Genomic DNA, 20,393 nt, shown 5'->3' on the forward strand with positions numbered 1-20,393 from the left:
CCCCCTAGAAGGACCTGGAAGGACCCCAGGACCCTGGAAGGACCAAGGCCAAACACCGAAGAGCTAGGGCCCAGGCCAACAAGGAAAACGAGCACACAAACTAAAGCGCGAGATGCGAAGCGAGAATCAGTGACCCCGTAACCCCAAGAAGCAGCGCAACCAGCTCCAGCAGGGAGGAACTACGCATGGGTCTCCAAGGTATACTGGAGGAGAACTACTCAGGACGTGTACCGCAAGAAAACAAAATGCACGTTCCGGAAAAGGAACATAGAAAAGCCATAGCCAGGACTGGAATCCAAGCCACCTCTGTCCCAAGTAAAGGAACCAGGAGGGCAGGCGCTGTGGACCGTAAGTCCACAACCTCCTGCAGATGGTGCAACACAAAAGCCAGCAGGAAGAAACAAGGAAAAAGTGACCCCAGTACCAAAACTGAACATTGGGGTAGACCAAAATCAGGTAACTGAATATGGACAGAGGCCCACCCCAGCACCTAACAGCAGTATAGCCAAGAAGCTCCGACCAAGATACACAGCCATGTGTAGCAGAAAGGGGGAAAAAAACAGAAATAGGCAAGGAAAAGACCGGAATTTGGACCGAGAAGCAGCCGTGAACGCAATGTACACGACCAACCATAACGTGTGTCGTGGGTGGTCATACATACACAGAGGGACACCACAGATATCAGGGTGCACCCAGGCACCGAAGATAGGTAAGGAAGGCGTGTCCAGAGCCCAGAGACCAAGTCAAGGAATGAGGACACATAACACGGACCGGGGGTAGAAAGTTGTGTCTAAATATCGAGAAAAGAACCAGGCGCCGAAAAAGGGAACAAAAAGCGTCGAAATGCGAGACAGCACCCCACAGTTCAACAGGAACAAGATACACAGACAAAGTAGTCACTGCAAGACACACACAAAGTGTCCAAGCAAAACACACAACACCGAACACCCCTGTGAGGTGCCATTGACTCTACCCTGGCAAGTGGGGAAGTGACAGGGGAGACAAAGATGGAGTATTGAACATGGGTGGTACATGCACATGGGGACACTGGCAGAAGCCGAGTACCCAAATGAGCCACAGACACATAGAAGAAACTTGCTCAGTGGCAGCAGTCAGTAAGTGGAATGCACTAGGCAGCAATGTGGTGGAGGCAACCACCATACACAGTCGCAAATGTAGTGAAGATAGAGCCCAGTAGGCTCAGGAATCTGTATACCCGATGATTGACAGTGGAGGCAGGACCAAAGAGCCAGAGCTCAACCCCCGCAAGCACAACTAGGGGAGGACAACGAGGTGAGTACCCCACCAAACAGCGAGACCCGGCCGACAGAGTCGCCGGACAGTACAATCTCACCTGCAAAACGGAGGCAAAACAGACACCACCATGTCGCGACACAGCTGAGCCGTGCAATGTAACAGGTGCATCCCTAGTGGAGAACGTCCAGAGGTGCGGGCCCATTAGAAGACGAGGTGCATGCAATACAGAGGCGGAAGAGGCGCCACTCAGAACCGCTCCACACTCGCAAGCGGAAAAAAATACTAAAGATCACCCCACCCATAAAATCCAGAACACTCCGAGTATCCAGTGGGGTATGACCGGAAAGAAAAGGAGCAAAAACGGTGTAGAATCCGCAAGAAAGAACGCGGAATACCAACACACGTGTACACCGCCCAGAAACAAAACAAACACCTGGCCCCAGCAACTGAGGTTCGAACCGCACCACCCGACTTTCGGGCGGCCCGGCTCGTACACCAATCTTATGTACACATATCGTACATACACCAGCAAGGCGTAAGTACATACGTACAAGGCAAGGGAATGAATATGAGGAATGTTGAAACAGGAAGGAGAGAAGAGGTGAACACAAAAGAAGGACTTGAGGGAAACCTCACAGGAACACAACAGACGATCCAAGAACATTGCAAGTACCGAAGACGTACGCGAACCAACCAACCAACCAGAATCTGACACCAGTGGCCTACCACGACGAGAGGAACCCAGAGCCTTGGCACGACCCTTCTGGGAAGGGCCACCACGGGACCCCTGGAGAACCAGCAAGTCCGACATAGGACAGCAATAAGCCGAAGCAGCCTAAATATAGTGCGCAATGGCTGAAGCCTCAAACAGGAGAGGACAAAAGGGCGAAGACATCCTAAGAGCCAAGGCCCAAGCAGATTCCACAGAAGAGGCAAGAACCGCCTGCCAACACGCGAGCCGGGAAGCATAAAACAGACGAGCGAGCCGCCAAGGCCTAGGCGCCAGAACCAGGAACAGCCCCAAGCGCCCCCACATTCTTCTTGAGCCAGTCCGAAGACAGCTCGAGGAGGGAAAAGAAACGCAAGGCCGAAGACATAAGGCCCCAGGAGAGCAAATCCTCAGCCACCAGCGCTGCCGAAAGAAAGGGAACCTGCACATGGAGCTGAATGACACTAACATCCCGGGAGAGGCTAGGAGCAAACGAGCACTCATTGAGGTGCTCTTGGTTGCCCCCAGGAAAACCTGCAGCACAGTCGAAGCCTCCCGCCACTCAAGCATGCGGGAACTGCAGGAGTGCCAGACCTCCAAGATAAAGACAGGACTGTCCGCCAGCCAGGACGACTCTGAAACCTCGTAACAGAGCCAAAAAGGGAACGAAGTCCCAAACCTGAAAGCAGAGGCATAATCCAGGTCACACAGAATAGTAACAGGAATTGATAAAATCGACAGGGAAGACTTCCTGAGACCTGGAATTTCAAGAACAAGAGGTCATAGATTTAAACTAGCTAAACACAGATGCCGAAGAAATATAAGAAAATTCACCTTCGCAAATAGAGTGGTAGACGGTTGGAACAAGTTAAGTGAGAAGGTGGTGGAGGCCAAAACCGTCAGTAGTTTCAAAGCGTTATATGACAAAGAGTGCTGGGAAGACGGGACACCACGAGCGTAGCTCTCATCCTGTAACTACACTTAGGTAATTACACTTAGGTAATTACAGGAGGTTTGCCGCAAGGGCCGCCCGCACCGCAGCAGGTTGGATGCGATAAGCCGAAAACCTCCGGAAAGGCGGAACCGAAGCACCTGGTGAACACGGAACCAAACCAGGGGAGGGCCAGACACCAAGTCCAACTCGTACGCAGATGAGGGAAAAGAAAACCCCACTCCTTGTAACAGTAGGCTCTGCTCAGAGGGTAGAAAAACCAAGGTGGGGTCAGCAGGGCCCAAGGCCCCCAAGTCAGCCTCTCCCCAGCCCCAAGGTCTTCCTCCGCAAGACCCGAGGCCAAGTCCTCCCCCTCCATGCACCGACCCCACTAGACAAGGCTGGTGCTGCCGTAGAAGCCGGACAGAAGGGGGTCTACTAGTCAGACAACGCCTGAGCAGCCTGTACCCGAAGATGATCATCCGCAGATTGGGTAAATTGAGTCACCAAGCAGCAAAAAGCAAGCAGCAGAACTCACAGGATTCAGGGTAGAAAGTGTCACCAACTCAACAGGCAGCGGTGACGGAGGCAAAAACCGTAAGGATCGCCCTGAGACAAGGGAACCGAACAACCCTCAAACTTGCATAAAGCAAGGGGGAACTCAGGGGTCGCATCCATCGGGCCCACGTGTCCCCTAGGAGATTCCCAGGGTCCTGAACGTTTACTATAAGAGGACTCGCGCTCAGGTAAACCCAGGCAGGGTACTGCTAACTGGCGCCCAAAACTACCAAACAAACTGTCCAAAGCTGAATCCCAGGGACGTGTACACTCACGGGGACCTAGCAGGGGGGCACCACCAAGTATCAGGATGAGGCCAAACACCAGTGCTAAGTCGGGCAGAACCCCCTACCAAGGCAAAAACAAAAAGAAAACAAAACCCTGCAAGAGGACAGTGTACCCCAAGGACCAGAGCCGGCCGCTGTGATTAGCCCTTCCACTGCTCAAGGGGCCTGAGGACATTTACACTCCTGTGCGCATGAAGAAAAAAAAAATCTAAAAAATTATTTCGTCTTCTTATTATGTTAATTTGTGTTCCCTGAGCACGGGAAAAAAAAATCGTAGGTGACATATTTTATGAGCAATTGACCGCGGAAGTCTGGCAAAAAGTGGGCGTTGACAGAGTGGTCGTCAGAGGCAGTCAGCGTCACCCGCGCTGACAGGTGGAAGTTGCCACAAAGATATTATCATTTAATTATTTCTATGTCTCTTATTGATTTTTTCTTAGTTTTTGTGCAGTATTATTATTCAATAGTGTGTTTTGTAGTATATTTATATAATAAAAGTGGTGAATAATCGCTATACTCAAAAGTATAGTGTGCATATTAGTGATTCAATTATTATGTTTATAAAACAATAAACAAATGGTTTTGCTGCTATTACACTATACACAGGTTATATATAAGTATTTGCATGTTTTGTTCACCATAACGAACCACTAAGTTGGTATTGAGAGTCGAAAAGCAACGAGGAGTTACCGCCACTCACCACCAGCCACTCATTGCCACTCCCTCAACAACGCCTCACTCTCCCACTTTTTCCTCCCATCATCCTGTTTTATATTTTATTCATAATATACAGACGTTATATATAAGAATCTACATGTTTTGTTCACCACAAGTGTACAACTAAGCTGATATAGTTAGTTCAGGCACTAAGAGTCGTCGCTATACACACAGTCAGCTGGCGGCTCCCTCACTCATTCGAGGTCACACTCACTAAACTTTCTCCCCCAACAGTACCGTTTGTGGTGTTATTGCACTATATACACACATTATATATAAGTATGTATATATTTTGTTCACCACAACTGTACAGTTAAGCTGATATAGCTAGTTCAGACACTAAGAGTCGTCGCTATACACACAGTCAGCTGGCAGCTCCCTCACTCATTCGAGGTCACACTCACTAAACTTTTTCCCCCAACAATACTGTTTGCAGTGTTATTACACTATATACACACATTATATATAAGTATCTACATGTTGTATGCACCGTAACTGTACACCTAAGCTTGTAGAGTGCCTAAAGAGCATAGTGGCCACCCTCTACACAGTCAGACAAATCATGCAGATGACGTTACCTCCGTCACCCAAATTGCTCCTCCCAGCATAATCCTTTTGCTGTTATTACACTAATGCACACATTATATATAAGTATCTACATTTGTGTTCACCATAGAGAACCACTGAGCTGGTACGGTGAATGTAGACAATAACAGGTGGCCACACAGTCAGTAAACGATGCTATCTCCCTTCGTCCCTCAGCATCACTCCTCCCACAGCGCTAATTATTACAACAATCCTGCTATTATCACAACCCTGGTTATTTATATCACAGTCAGGGGTCATCTGTAATATTGTCATCGCTAAATAATAGCAATTATATATTTATTTTGACATTTTTCGGCGATGCTGTGGTCACAAGCTGAACAGCAATGCTGTTCGCTCATGCTGCGTGCGCCAGCCTTGGTTGCTCCAACAGTACTGTGCCTCTCACACCTGAGAATATTGCCCACGATTTAAAAAAAAAAATGGCGTCTGTTTACAAAAGCCCTGAGGAAGCTAATGTGAACTCCGTGTAGCCACGGGCCATTTGAATCGTGCCTGGCACCCTATAGCATATATGTACGCCATGCGCACCGTGGGACATGTTACTCATGGTGTATATTTATGCCATGCGCAGTTTAAGGGTTATTGACAAGCTGCACAGCACCCTGCGCCCCTTACCAGTGCAAAATTGCCTCCTACACTAAGGTAAACTAGGGAGACAAAACACCCAAGTACCCAAAGGGCGGCCAAAAAACCTAGCAGTTAAACGGACCCACAGAGGCAGATCTTAAGGAACCTGTGGAAGGTAAACCCAAGCTCCAAGGGCAGTACTTGCAGGGCACGTAGGGAAGGGAACCCTAGGCGCATGTAGCCCGAGTACTGAAGAGTAACTCCTGGCTCTCGCACCCCTAGAGAACAGCCGCCACACACAAGGCACAGCGCCGTAAAAGTCTGGAGCCAGAGCACACAACCGCTGCCTTTAGCATCAGCCTCAAAAACTGAGGTGTGGATCACCGGCACAGTAGGTCTAGAGCTACCCCTACCCCCCTCCCGGGAAGGGGGAGATGCGCAGATGGCGGTGCGGCAACGGGTAACGTCATACTTCTTGAGGTTATCTTGAGGTTATCTTGAGATGATTTCGGGGCTTTTAGTGTCCCCGCGGCCCGGTCCTCGACCAGGCCTCCACCCCCAGGAAGCAGCCCGTGACAGCTGACTAGCACCCAGGTACCTATTTTACTGCTAGGTAACAGGGTCATAGGGTGAAAGAAACTCTGCCCATTGTTTCTTGCCGGCGCCTGGGATCAAACCCAGGACCACAGGATCACAAGTCCAGCGTGCTCTCCGCTCGGTCGACCGGCTCCCTATACTAGTTTGCTCTTTTTTTTTTTTATTTTTATCCCCTTGTTCGGCTTTGGGTAGCAATATTTTAACCAGAATAGGGGTTTGTATTGGGATGCTTACCCTTCTGGGTGCCTGACCCGGTCGATGGCAGACATATCATGCTTCCAACCACACCGGGGGCTTCTGTAGGCCATTACTCCCCTTGCCTCTCTGAGGGGGCCAGGTTCTGACCATGGTTCCCGGTAGGCCCAAAGAAATCTATACACATGACTGATGCCAAAGTCTGACATTAGCATATCAGCCTGGATAGCTCCGGGAAGCCGTAGGGGCTCCCCCAGAAAATGCACAAAACAAATGGGACTCCGAATCCACAGGATTCCAACATTGGCGGGCACTAAGCTTGAAGCTTTGGGGCTTGCCTGTGAGCAGGTGTGACTGGAAGTACTACAAGTTGGTGGGAACAGTAACATCAAGAGCTGAACTGACATGGGGGGGCTGGCTAGTGGTGGTACTATAATTGGTACTAACCAGTTTTGAGCAAGTTTGAGCAAATTTCTTGTTACGTGTGGCTCGTTTACGGTTGTTGTTTGGCAGGTTTTGAGGCAATATTTTCAGTAAACCCTTCAGTTATCTGTAAAGCTGCATTAACTTTCTGGATGTTTTTTGTGAGCAGGTGGTGATTTATCACCTGCTCTCTCTGCCTCTGTGAAAAGGCCAGATTCTGGCACTGGTCCTTGGTAGTCCAATCATAATTATCTGCAAACTGATGACCTTTTAGTGCAGCCATTCTCAATGCGGGTGATATAGCCTCTACCTGCTGACGATTTTGGGGATCAGTGTTCCTGTGGCTTGGTCTCTGACTAAGCCTCCTGGTTGCTGATTTGAACAACCTGGCTGTTCACAGCCTGGTTGATCAGGTATCCTTTGAAGGTGCTTGTCGAGTTCTCTTTTGAACACTGCAAGAGGTTGGCCAGTTATACCAAGAATGTGTTAGAAAAGTGTGTTGAAAAGTCTTGGGCCTTTGATATTGATTGCGTTCTCTGTGTGCAATTGTACATCTGCTTTTCAGTGGGGCAATTTTGCACATTCTGCCTTGCCTTCTGGTCTCATGGTGTAATTTCTGTGTGCAGATTTGGAACCAGTCCTCCTAATATTTTCTAAGTTTAAATTATTATATATCTCTCCCGCGTGAGCTCAAGGGAATACCAGATTTAACCTTTTTAGGAAGTCCTAATAATTTAAATGTTTTATTGAATAGATTCTAGAGGTAAAAGATCTTTGCATGCTCTCCAGATCAGCAATTTCTTCACCTTTGATGAGGCTGTTAGTGTGCAACAATATTCCACTCTAGAGAGCACTTGTGTCTTATACAATAACAAAAACGGGAAAAATTTCACATGCTGGAAAATATATATCGAGATTAGACGTTTTAGAAGATGGTTATGTACATAACTATAAGGTAACAAAATGAGATAATTCTCAAACTTGTATGGGATATCCAAGGTAAATAAGAACTTACTCTTCCAAGAAGCAAGGCAGAGTCAGACAGCTTAGGGTGGATTCCTTCAATGGTGCCATTATTTGTGAAGCCAATAGCACGTTTGGCCCTCTTGGTGCCCTCCTCCAAGATGAGTCCCAAGTGGCTAGCAGGGTTCTTCAGAGCCTGCTGCAACTCACGCAGGTGTCCACCAGCATACTGAAGACCTGATTCACATATCAAATATGGTGATATATTACAAGAATTCCTTATTTTAAGCATAAGTTTTAAGTCTTTTTTTTTTTCCTTAGAGGCTAAGGAAATATTTTACAGAATAATTCATAAACTACATTTGTCCTATTTTAACCCTTATCCCTTCAACTACTCACCACAACTAGGGTTGTTTCGTTGATTGTGTGCACCAAAACCAGGGTTGCTTTTTGGTGTACCACTAGATTTAAAACCTGTGAAGTAAATGGGACACCCATATGGTGCCTCAGGCCTCCAGTAAACAGCCACCATCTTGAAAAAAATTGCTGGCTCCAGGATGTTTGTGGGTATGCCTCAGTTTGTGGGTATGCCTCAGTTTGTGGGTATGCCTCATACCTGCTTGATACCTGCTTGATGGGGTTCTGGGAGTTCTTCTACTCCCCAAGCCCGGCCTGAGGCCAGGCTCGACTTGTGAGAGTTTGGTCCACCAGGCTGTTGCTTGGAGCGGCCCACAGGCCCACATACCCACCACAGCCTGGTTGGTCCGGCACTCCTTGGAGGAAACTATCTAGTTTAACTATCTGATTGTGCCTATGGCCCCTCTGCTCTTCACTGGTTCAATGTTGCATTTTCTTCCATATCGTTCACTCCAGTATGTTATTATTTTACTGTGTAGATTTGGTACTTGGCCCTCCAGTATCTTCCAGGTGTATATTATTTGATATCTCTCTCGTCTTCTTTCTAGTGAGTACATTTGGAGGGCTTTGAGACGATCCCAATAATTTAGGTGCTTTATCACGTCTATGCGTGCTGTATATGTTCTCTGTATTCCCTCTATTTCAGCAAGCAGGAGGCAAGCACCGCCTGCCGACACGCGAGCCGGGAAGCATAGAACAGGGAAACCGTATCCTGCAGGATCGGCGCAAATAGTTTCAGCAAGGCAGCCGACGAGCGGGCCGCAGAGCCCAAGGCACCGGACCCAGGGATGGCCCCGACCGCCCCTACATCCTCCTCAAGCTAGTCCGAAGACAGCTCCAGGAGGGAAAAGAAATGCAAGGCCAAAGCCAAAAGGCCACGGGCGCGCATGTCCACAGCAACCTGCGCAATCGAGAGGGAGAGAACCTACACATGGAGCTGCACCATGCCCACATCCCAGGAAAGGGCAGGGGCAAACAAGCACTCATTAAGGTGCACCAGGTCGCCCCCCAGGAAAACCTGAACCACCGACGCAGCCTCGCGTCACTCAAGCGTGCAGGTACGGCAGAAAGAATGCCAGGCCTCCAAAGCAAAGACAGGACAATCTGCCAGCCAGACTGTCCCAGACAAAGACAGTCTCCAGAACCTCGTAACAGACCCGAGTATAACGTGTATGTATCGAGTAACTGGCAACCGGTGGCATCCTGCCCCCGACCTGGGACAAACAACGGTCCCCAAGGGGACCATATTTCTCCACAAGGCGATAAGTACCCCACATAAACTTGAAAAAATAAACATAGGTAATATTATAAATATACTGTATACATATTATATATACATACATATAATATTATAAATATATTCATATAATATTATAACACCACAAACCCAACATGGAGGCATGTGGAGGCTGCTTTAAGCCACTTTGGAAGAGTGTTGTAGGGATTGTATGTAACATTTGTAACATAAGCTTTCACCTGAGTTGTACAGGATTACCTACACAATATGTAAACCGGGAAGGTAACTACTGGATCTGTCAAAGAGACAGACAGATGTGGGAAAACATTACCAAACTAATGAATAACATTCCTGAAGTACGCAGGCTACAATTCACACATAAACTACCAGAAATATATGCAGAGTATATAAAAACAACAACGAACTCTGAACAGAACTGAGGGGCAAGAGCTACGAAGAGAGGTTAGAGGCATTAAATATGCCAAAACTGGAAGACAGAAGAAAAAGAGGCGATATGATCACTACATACAAAATAGTAACAGGAATTGATAAAATCGATAGGGAAGATTTCCTGAGACCTGGCACTTTAAGAACAAGAGGTCATAGATATAAACAAGCTAAACACAGATGCCGAAGAAATATAAGAAAATTCACTTTCGCAAACAGAGTGGTAGAGGGTTGGAACAAGTTAGGTGAGGTGGTGGTGGAGGCCAAGACCGTCAGTAGTTTCAAAGCGTTATATGACAAGGAGTGCTGGGAAGATGGGACACCACGAGTGTAGCTCTCATCCTGTAACTACATTTAAGTAATTACACTTAGGTAATTACAACCCAGGGACTGAGAATTTAGAGACCCACAGTAGCAATGTAGAAGGACATGGTGTCGAGATACACAAAAATGAAGGCAATATTGTAGAGCAAACTGGTGATATGAATAAGGAGAGAAAAATAAGACGGATGAGAACACAAATGAGAAAGACAAAAGCAACAAGGAGAAAGATAAGGGCAATAACGAGAATGAATACGGAAACGAGAATGAATGCGGAAACGAGAAAGTTGGAACAAAAAACCATCGTTGAATGTAATGAAACGCCATTTTCTGGGTGAGACCAGGAGGCTTCCCGGAGCTTTACCAGGCTGATATGCTAATGTCAGACTTTGGCATCAGTCATGTGTATGGAGTTCTAGGGCCTACCGGGGACCACGGCCAGAACCTGGCCCCCTCAGAGAGGCAAGGGGAGCAATGGCCTATTGAAACCCCCGTGTGGTTGGAAGCCTTCTATGTCTGCCATCGACCGGGTCAAGCATCCAGAAAGGTAAGCATTCCAAAACAAACCCCTATTCTGGTTAAAATTGCTACCAAAAGCCGAACTAGTTGATAGAACTCCCCAACAGAAAACAAGCAAACTAGTATGACATCACACATCACCGCGCCGCTGTCTGTACAGCTTCCCCCTCCCCGGGAGGGGGAAGAGGGAGCCCCAGATCCTCCCACGCCAGCTATTCACCCATCAGTTCTGAGGCTGGATGTCAAAATACGCGAAAAACCGCCGACCGGAGGGAGGGAGGGTTGCCGGGGAGCCTCCGGGTCTCACCCAGAAAATAGTGTTTCATTACATTCAACGCTGGTTTTCTGGGGGGAGCCCCGTTGGCTCCCCGGAGCTAACTACCCACAGAGGAAGGTCAAAGGGATGGAACCGGGAGGCGAACACCACGCACCCCCAAGGAAGCGAGACAACCGGCAGCAAACGCCAACCCAAGGCATCACAGCCCGAAAGGGCCCGGGAACGTCACAAGACAACGAGCAGCAAGGCCCCAGTACGAACACCAAAGAACCGTGCCCAAATGACATCAAGGGCATGCTGCCCAGATGGCAGCAAGAGCAGCGAAGCCATGAATGCCACGGGCATGGGGGAAGAACCCAGGCAGGTAAGCCGCAAGAACACGTATGACAACCCGGGACACCGTCACCCGCGAACAGGAAAGAACGGAACCGGATCAACTCAAAACGCGCCCTGGACACAGATGCCGTGGCACGCAAATAACAGTGGAGGGCCGCCACTGAACACAAAACACGACACCCCCCCAGTCCAACCAACCAAGGACCCCTCCGAAATGCAGCAGCCCCATCCCGTGACAGAAAAGATGGGGACTGCTGCCACCGAAGAACCAAAACGCTAAAACTGAAGGAGCAGAAAAACCCCGTGGAGGAGCAAGAAGCCCAGCGACCCGATCCTCAGAGGCAAAAGCCAACAGGAAAAAAAGAGCCGACGAGAAAACAAACCGGAACCGAAGGGGCACCACCAACTGAGGAGAAGACAGAGCACGCTGACCAGAGACCAGGACAGTGCAAGCGGCGCACGAACAGGCCGGAGGTGAAACAACACACGAGACAGCTTACTAACGGCGCAGAAGCAACACGAAGACCAAAAGCAAGCCGAAGCGACTCCACCAGCACCGCACGAAAAGAGGCGACAGTATGTGGCAAGACGACGGCCCCCAACCCCCAACAGAAAAACCAAGCCGACGCTAACAACTGCAGCCACCTAAGAAGGGACAGGAGGAAAAGAAAGGACCGCCAAATTACCCCATACTGCCGCCAAGAAGTATGCAGGTGGGACACCTACCACGAAGCCACCTGACCACCAACAGGAGGTGAGACCGCGAGGCAGAACGGAAGCAGCCCTGACAAGGCCTCTCCGAGCCCAGGAAAAGGCCGAGCCGCGGGAAGATCTCGGGCGCGACCACCGAAACTCAGGCGGCCCAAGGAGATGAAACGTCGGCCGAACAGAAAGCTCCCAATGCAAGCAAGCCCGCCAAGGGATCAGAAACGACGGGTCCGACGCAAGACATCGCAAGACCCCGAAAAACCAACCGGCAAGGCAAGCCAGGAAAACCAAAGAAGGCGTAACGAACCAAGGGGTACGAGCAACTGAAAGAGACCAAGACAAATAAGCGCGCCATAGGACACAGGCTGAAAGAACGCCTAAGAAGCCAAGGAACGCACGCAAAACACCCCTGCAGCAGAGGAGGAAACAAAGGGAACGCACAAGGAAGGGAAGCGGTAGAAACCGACCCCCCCCCCCAATACAGCAGCAAGTGCAGGCAAAACCGACCAAAGGAGATGCCAGGAAAGAGACTGGGGAGAGGCAGGACGAAAAAGCTGAAGCACAAACCCCAGGAAACAACTAGGGGTGGACAAGCATGGGGGGCCAAGCCAGGGACCCGAAGACCACGAAAAATAAGCAAACCCCCATACGCAAACCCTAGGTACAAAACAGCAGCAAAATGCCACACCATAACCGGACACCAGAACAAGGACACGGCACCGTGAAACACGTTACCAATGCACACGTGCAGCAGCAACAGGCACCACCGCACAATGTAACATGTAAATAACAACTCGCTTCTGCAAAGACAGACTGGTGCAGGCAGACCCCAGACAGGGCCAACGGAGACACAACAGAATGCAGCAGGCCCAGGAACCTGCACACCAGGCGACTGACGGCGGAGAAACCTGCACGATACCTGTTGGATGGGGTTCCGGGAGTTCAATTTACACCCCAAGCCCGGCCCAAGGCTAGGCTAGACTTGTGAGAGGGTGGTCCACCAGGCTGCTGCTGGGAGCGACCCGCAGGCCCACATGCCCACCACAGCCAGGATGGGCCAGAACCTCTATTCGAAAACAGACCTCTGATGGTTATACAGTGTTCCCCGATTGTGCCATTGCACCACTGCATTCCACTGGTACTATCCCGCAAGTTCTTCCATATAGGCGGGACTCAAGAGCCAGAGCTCAAACCCCGCAAGCACAGCCAGGAGAGCCCCTACCAGGTGAGTACATAACCAGCACCACAACCCACACACCTAACACGAAAGAGGTGGGTCCCCGGAATGACTCTAGCATGGGTTGGACATGCACACGAGTGGAACTAGAAGGGTTGAAAAGGGACAGTCACCGGTGTGCGAATGGTCTCAGTCATACATAGATATGCCTAAATAAAGACAGGTATATAAACATCCTCGCATCCAGTGCCCTGCCAAAAGACGCCAGACCGCAGAAACTCACCTGGCAAACGGGGGCACGAACGTGACACGACCCAACAGCGCCCAGAAGATCTTGGGAGCACCGCCAGGCAAAGAAGCCAGAGCCGGAGCAGGGAAGAGGCGAAGGAACGGCCCACACCCGTGACACAGGGCAAACCTTGGCGTCCACCCCACAGCTCGGATCCAGGACACCCCCGGAGCGAAGGGGTACATACCGGAGCAAGGGAGAAGAGTGAGTGTGTTCAGTGCAAAACACCAGCACTGAACACACTGCCCAGACCGAAACAAACTCCACGGCGAATGTGCATGACACGCTGGCTGAACCGCACAACCCTCTCTACGGGAAGGCGCCAACCAGGACTACTGCAGTAGAAAAGTAGCCAAAAGAGGAAGCAGGAACAACAAAACCGGCCAACGAAGTGAAAACAAAGAGCCCAAATGGGAACCAATAGCTGGCGTGGGAGGTCTGGGGCTCCCCCTTCCCCCTCCCAGGGAGGGGGGAGCTGCACAGACAGCGGCGCAGTGACGTGTGACGTCATACTAGTTTGCTTGCTTTCTGTTGGGGAGTTGTATCCACAAGTTCGGCTTTTGGTAGCAATTTTAACCAGAATAGGGGCTTGTTTTGAAATGCTTACCTTTCTGGATGCTTGACTCGGTCGATGGCAGACATAGAATGCTTCCAACCACACGGGAGTTTCTATAGGCCATTGCTCCCCTTGCCTCTCTGAGGGGGCCAGGTTCTGGCCGTGGTCCCCGGTAGGCCCTAAAACTCCACACACATGACTGATGCCAAAGTCTGACATTAGCATATCAGCCTGGTAAAGCTCCGGGAAGCCGACGAGGCTCCCCCAGAAAACACAGGTAGCCAAGTCGTGCATGGGTATAAACAATAAGAATACAATCACAGATGAAAATATTTGCAGGTATTATGCAAAAGAACAGTGCAGATATGGGACCAGAGGCACGGAATGTACACTCATGCACCCACGGAAATGCCGAAACTGGTTAGGGAAAGGCAGATGTCGTTTTGATACGGAGTGTAGATATTTTCACCCTAAGCTATGCAAACTCTCAGTTAATGAGAGGAAATGCTACGATCTTCATTGCCCTGATTTCCACGTCAGAGGTACACAACGCTATATAAGAGAGGAAGTCCAATATAATAGCCCTGGAAATTTTTTAGAGGCAGGCAGAAACATTGGGAGACACAGACAGGCAGAAACGTTGCAGGAGTACGAATGGAGAGGGGGAAATGCCCAAGACTGGACTATGGTTCGTCATCAAGCCCACACATACTACACCCCCCAACTACACAGAGACTACCACACTCCCCAGTATCACTTCCAAAACTGGACAAACCATTGCCACAACAACACACCCTGGGTCAGGGTAGAGAGGAGGGAGAACTACCAAAACCTTCCAGAAGTGACATACAATATGGACAATCATTCATATTTGCAAACATTCAAGGTTTAAAGTCAAAGTCAAGAAATGAAGTTCATAAATGGCCTCCTATTAGAGTCAAACTCAATATTCGGGGCATTCACGGAAACTCATACAAAAGATTACATGGATAGTGAAACCTGGATTCCAAATTATAATTTATATAGATGTGATAGAGAAACTAGGTCAAATGGAGTAGTAGGTCTGTATATTAAAAGAGGACCTGGTATGCACAGAACTACTAAACTCAACTAATGAGGTGGTAGAGGTACTTGGAATTAAGGTAGAAAAATTAAACCTAATTATCATTCTAATACAGTATATAAACCGCCAGATACAACGGTTGAGGAATTCACAGAGCAGATGCACAAAATAGAGAACATACTTGATAACCTAGCAAACCCAGCTCCAGATATTATCTTCCTTGGAGATTTCAATTTACCGAGTTAAGATGGAGAATGGCAAACACAAATATCATAGCAGGGAATGACCTGGGAAATAACCAACCACAGGTCAGAGAACTTTTGAGATTCTGTGACAAATTCTCGCTCAATCAACAGATTACAGAACCAACTAGGAACGAAAACACACTAGACTTGTTATTCACAAACAATGATGAACTAATCAGAGACATTACAATCTCAGATACTACATACTCAGACCATAAGCTCATTGAAGTGTAAACTAGCATAAATAACAGTAGTAGGTCTAAGAGACCCAACAAGCGAGAAGGAGTATTCAATCAATTCAATTTCAACAATAAGAGGATCGACTGGGAAAAAATAAATGTAGACCTTGCAACCATTCAATGGGAGACGGTCTTAAGCGACAAAACTCCCACACAGGGAATAGCTCAACTGACAGCTGAAGCTTACAAGGTCTGCTTGAAGCACGTGCCTGTGAGGAGGGGCAGAAAGAGGACCACTCTAGAAAGAGAACGCAAATGACTGTACAGGAGAAGGGAAAAAAAAAATAACGGAAATGCTTCAGCAGACACAACTATCACAAGCAAGGAAAATAAACCTAAGCAGGGAGATCGAAGAAATAGAGCAAACGTTGAAGAAATATATGAGTCTGAGGAAATAGAATTGGAACAGAAAGCTATACAAGAGATAAAGAAAAATTCAAAATATTTTTTCACATACGCAAAATCAAAATCAAAAACCTCGACCAGTATTGGACTGTTAATTACAAATGAAGGTACGTACACAGAGGACAACAAAGAGTTAGTGAAATTCTAAGAAGACAGTATGAAGCTATATTTAGCACACCAATAAACATCATGAAAGTTGATGACCCAGACAGCTTCTTTATAAATGACATTTAAGCTGCAGATAACATAACAGATATTAACACAAACTCGGAAGACTTTGAAAGAGAAATTGACAATATGCCTATGCACTCAGCTCCTGGGCCTGACTCATGGAATTCAATATTTATATAGAAATGTAAAGTACCAGTAGCGTGAGCACTCAGCATAATATGGAGAAAGAGCCTAGATACAGGAGAGATACCAGCAGCACTTAAATCTGCAGATATAGCTCCGTTGCACAAGGGGGGGGGAGTAAAGCCTTTGCAAAAAATTATAGGCCAGTTGCACTAACATTACACATAATAAAAGTGTTTGAAAGAGTGATTAGGAATCAAATTTCTAGATTTATGGAAAATAATGAGTTGCACAACCCAGGACAACATGGATTTAGAGCGGGAAGATCCTTTCTGTCGCAGTTACTCAACCACTACGACAAAATCACAGAAGCTCTAGAAGAAAAGCAAAAGGCAGATGTTGAATACACAGACTTTGCAAAGGCGTTCGACAAATGTGGCCATGGGGTGATAGCACACAAAATGAGGTCAATGGGAATAACTGGTAAAGTAGGATGCTGGATACTCAATTTCCTGTCGAACAGAACACAGAGAGTAACAGTCAATCAAATAAAATCAAGTGCAAGCGAAGTTAAAAGCTCTGTACCTCAAGGTACAGTCCTTGCACCGCTACTGTTCCTTATTCTCATATCAGATATGGACAAAAATACACGTCACAGCTTCGTGTCATCCTTTGCAGATGACACAAAAATCAGCATGAAAATTACCTCTGCTGAAGACATGGAAAAATTAAAAGCAGACATTAACAAAGTTTTTGATGGGGCAGCAGAAAATAACATGATGTTTAACGGTGATAAATTTCAGGTACTCAGGTAAGGCAAAAATGAGGATCCGAAACATAATACAGGGTACAAAACACAATCGAATCTGCCCATAGTAGGAAAACAGCATGTCAAGGATTTGGGAATAAAGATGTCCGACGATCTAACGTTTAGGGAGCATAACCAAGCAAATATTGCATCAGCCAGAAAAATGATAGGATGGATTACGAGAACTTTCAAATCCAGGGATCCCATCACAATGGTTGTACTCTTCAAGTCACTTGTGTTGTCCCGTCTCGAGTACTGTTCAGTACTCACTTTCCCCTTCAGAGCAAGAGAGATTGCTGAAATAGAGGGAATACAGAGAACATATATGCCATGCATAGACGAGATAAAACACCTAAATTATTGGGATCGTCTCAAAGCTCTCCAAATGTACTCTCTAGAAAGGAGACGAGAGAGATACCAAATAATATACACATGGAAAATACTGGAAGGCCAGGTCCCAAATCTACACAGTAAAATAACAACGTACTGGAGTGAACAATATGGAAGAAAATGCAGGATTGAACCAGTGAAGAGCAGAGGTGCTATATGCACAATCAGAGAACACTATAAACATCAGAGGTCCACGGTTGTTCAACGTTCTCCCAGCGACTATAAGAAATATTGCCGGAACAACCGTGGACATCTTTAAGAGAAAACTGGACTGTTTTCTAAGAGAAGTTCCGGATCAGCCGGGCTGTGGTGGATATGTGGGCCTGCGGGCCGCTCCAAGCAACAGCCTAGTGGACCAAACTCTCACAAGTCGAGCCTGGCCTCGGGCCGGGCTTGGGGAGTAGAAGAACTCCCGGAACCCCATCAAGCAGGTATCAAACAGGTACCCCAGAAAGGGAACAAAGTCCCAAACCTGAATGAAGACGGATCCATCACCGACGCATAATCCGGGTCACGCAGGAGATAAGCCGCAAGGGCTGCCCGCACCGCAGAAGGTTGGATGCGAGAAGCCTAAAACCTCCAGAAGGACGGAACCGACGCACCCGGGGAAACATGGAACCGAACCCAGGGAGGAGCAGATACCAAACCCAATTCGTACGCAGAGGGGGGAAAAGAGAACTCCACTCCTTGTAACAACAAGCCCCACTTAGAGGGTAGAAAAACCCAAGCGGGGTCCAGCGGGGCCTAAGGCCCCCAAAGTCAGCCCCTCCCCCGTCCCGAGATCCTCCGTAAGACCAGGGGCTATGTCATCTCCCAAAGCACCGGCCTCAAAAGACAAGGCCAGCGCAGCCGTGTGAGCCGAACTTAAGGGGGGGCCCCCACTGGTCAGACCCGATGGCTTCGGCAGGAGACTAGACTCGAATGCCTCCGTCGCCACACTGGAAGAGGCATATCCCGAGACTGCCTGAGCCTCAAGACTATCTAAACCCTGCTCTAAAACCCTTAGATGCTTCGGAGCTGGAAGCAGTGGGGAGGGGACCAGAACGAACCACAGGAGGGAAAGGACGAGGGGGGGGGGGGTAAGGGGCGGCAGACTGAACCAAAATCAAGGCGACCCCCCCCCCGATGTCCGGGTCCCTGTAAGCAAAACGGGGCAGCCTCGAGGCATCCAGGTGAGCAACCAACCGAATGTGTTGCAACAACCTAAGACGCGCATGCAACGCCTGCGTTGCTTGTACCCTCATAAGGTCATCACTAGACTGGGTAAATAGAGTCATTAGCAAGCAACAGAACTCACGAGACTCAGGGTCGAAAGTGTCACCGACCCAACAGGCAGCATGACGGAGGCAAAAACAGTGAGGGTCACCCTGAGACAAGGGGACTAAACAACCCTCTAACCCGCACGAAGTAGGGGGGGGGGGACTCTGGGGTCACATCCATCAGACCTATGCACCCCCAGGGGTTTCCCAGGGCCCTGAGCGATTAACGAGACTCTTGCCCAGGTAGCCTCAAGCATTGTACTGCTATCCGGCACCCAAAACTACCAAGCAAACTCACTAAAGCTGCAACTCAGGGACGTGTACACTCACGGGGACCTAGCAGGGGGCACCACCAGAGAAGAACCGTAATAGGTCAAGCACAAGTGGCCAAAAGCAGGGCAGATCCCCCCACAAGGCAAAAAGAAAAAAACAAACGCAAGAGGACAGCGTACCCCAGAGGAACAGAGCTGGCCACTGTAATTGGTGAAAACAAGCTGCGCAGCACCCCGTGCCCCGAACCAGTGCAAACTGCCTCTTACCCTAAGGTAAACAAGGGAGACAAAACTCCCAAATACCCAAAGGGCGGCCAAAAAACTGAGCAGTAAAACGGCCAGGAGAGGCAGGACCCAAGGAACTTGTGGAAGGTAACCCAAGCTCCAAGGGCAGTGCTTACAGGGCACCTAGGGAAGGGAACCCTAGGCGCATGCAGCCCGACGATTGGAGACTAACTCCTGGCTCTAGTACCCTTAAAAGACAGCCACCACACTCAAAGCACAGTGCTGAAACTATGTCTGGAGCCAGAGCACACGACCATAGCCTCTAGCATCAGCCTAAGAACTAAGGGGTGGATAGCCGGTTTGAGGGGTATGGGGCTCCCTCTTCACCTTCCCGGCGAGGGGGCAGCTGCGTAGATACCGACGCGGTGACGTCCGACGTCATGATAGTTTGCTCGTTTCATTTAGAGCAGTTCTATCCACTTGTTTGGGATTTGGTAGCAATATTTTCACCAGAATAGGGATTTGTTTTGGGATGCATACCTTTCTGGGTGCCTGACCCGGTTGATGGCAGATATAGAATTCTTCCAACCACACGGGGGTTTCTATAATCCATTGCTCCTCTAGCCTCTTCTGAGGGGACCAGGTTCTGGCTCATGGTCCCCGGTAGGCCCACAGACCTCCATACACATGACTGATGCCAAAGTCTGACAATAGCATATCAGCCTAGTAAGCTCCGGGGAGCCGAAGGGGCTAACACCAGAAATGGGGTTCATTAGGTATAACTTTTAAAATATAGGTACACTGGTACCTCAGCTTACGAATTGAATCCGCTCCTAGAGACAGTTTGTAAGCTGAAAATTCGAACCTGAAACGAATTCTCCCGTAAGAAATAATGTAAATTGAATTAATCTGTTCCACACTCCCAAAAAAAAAAACAGCGTTAAATGAAATGAAACCCCATCTTCTGGGTGAGTTCCAGAGGCTCCCTGGAGCTATCCAGGCTAATAGGGATAGTCCTAACTTTTGGCATCAGTCGATGTGGGTGGAGTTTTAGGCCTACCGGGGACCACGAGCCAGAACCTGGCCCTCTCAGAGA

General features: G+C 48.6%; 1 protein-coding gene across 1 annotated transcript in view; it reads right to left on the reverse strand.

Moving 5' to 3' along the window:
- Acadvl (Acyl-CoA dehydrogenase very long chain) overlaps positions 1-20,393 on the reverse strand; it is a 224,065-nt gene that overhangs the window by 20,882 nt on the left and 182,790 nt on the right. Inside the window, exon 10 of the mRNA XM_045748593.2 lies at positions 7,866-8,050. Within this exon, the coding sequence (XP_045604549.1) occupies positions 7,866-8,050 (185 nt within the window). The remainder of the gene's footprint in view (positions 1-7,865; positions 8,051-20,393) is intronic.

This window comes from Procambarus clarkii, chromosome 2 (genome assembly GCF_040958095.1).
Source record: "Procambarus clarkii isolate CNS0578487 chromosome 2, FALCON_Pclarkii_2.0, whole genome shotgun sequence".
Lineage (NCBI taxonomy): Eukaryota > Metazoa > Arthropoda > Malacostraca > Decapoda > Cambaridae > Procambarus > Procambarus clarkii.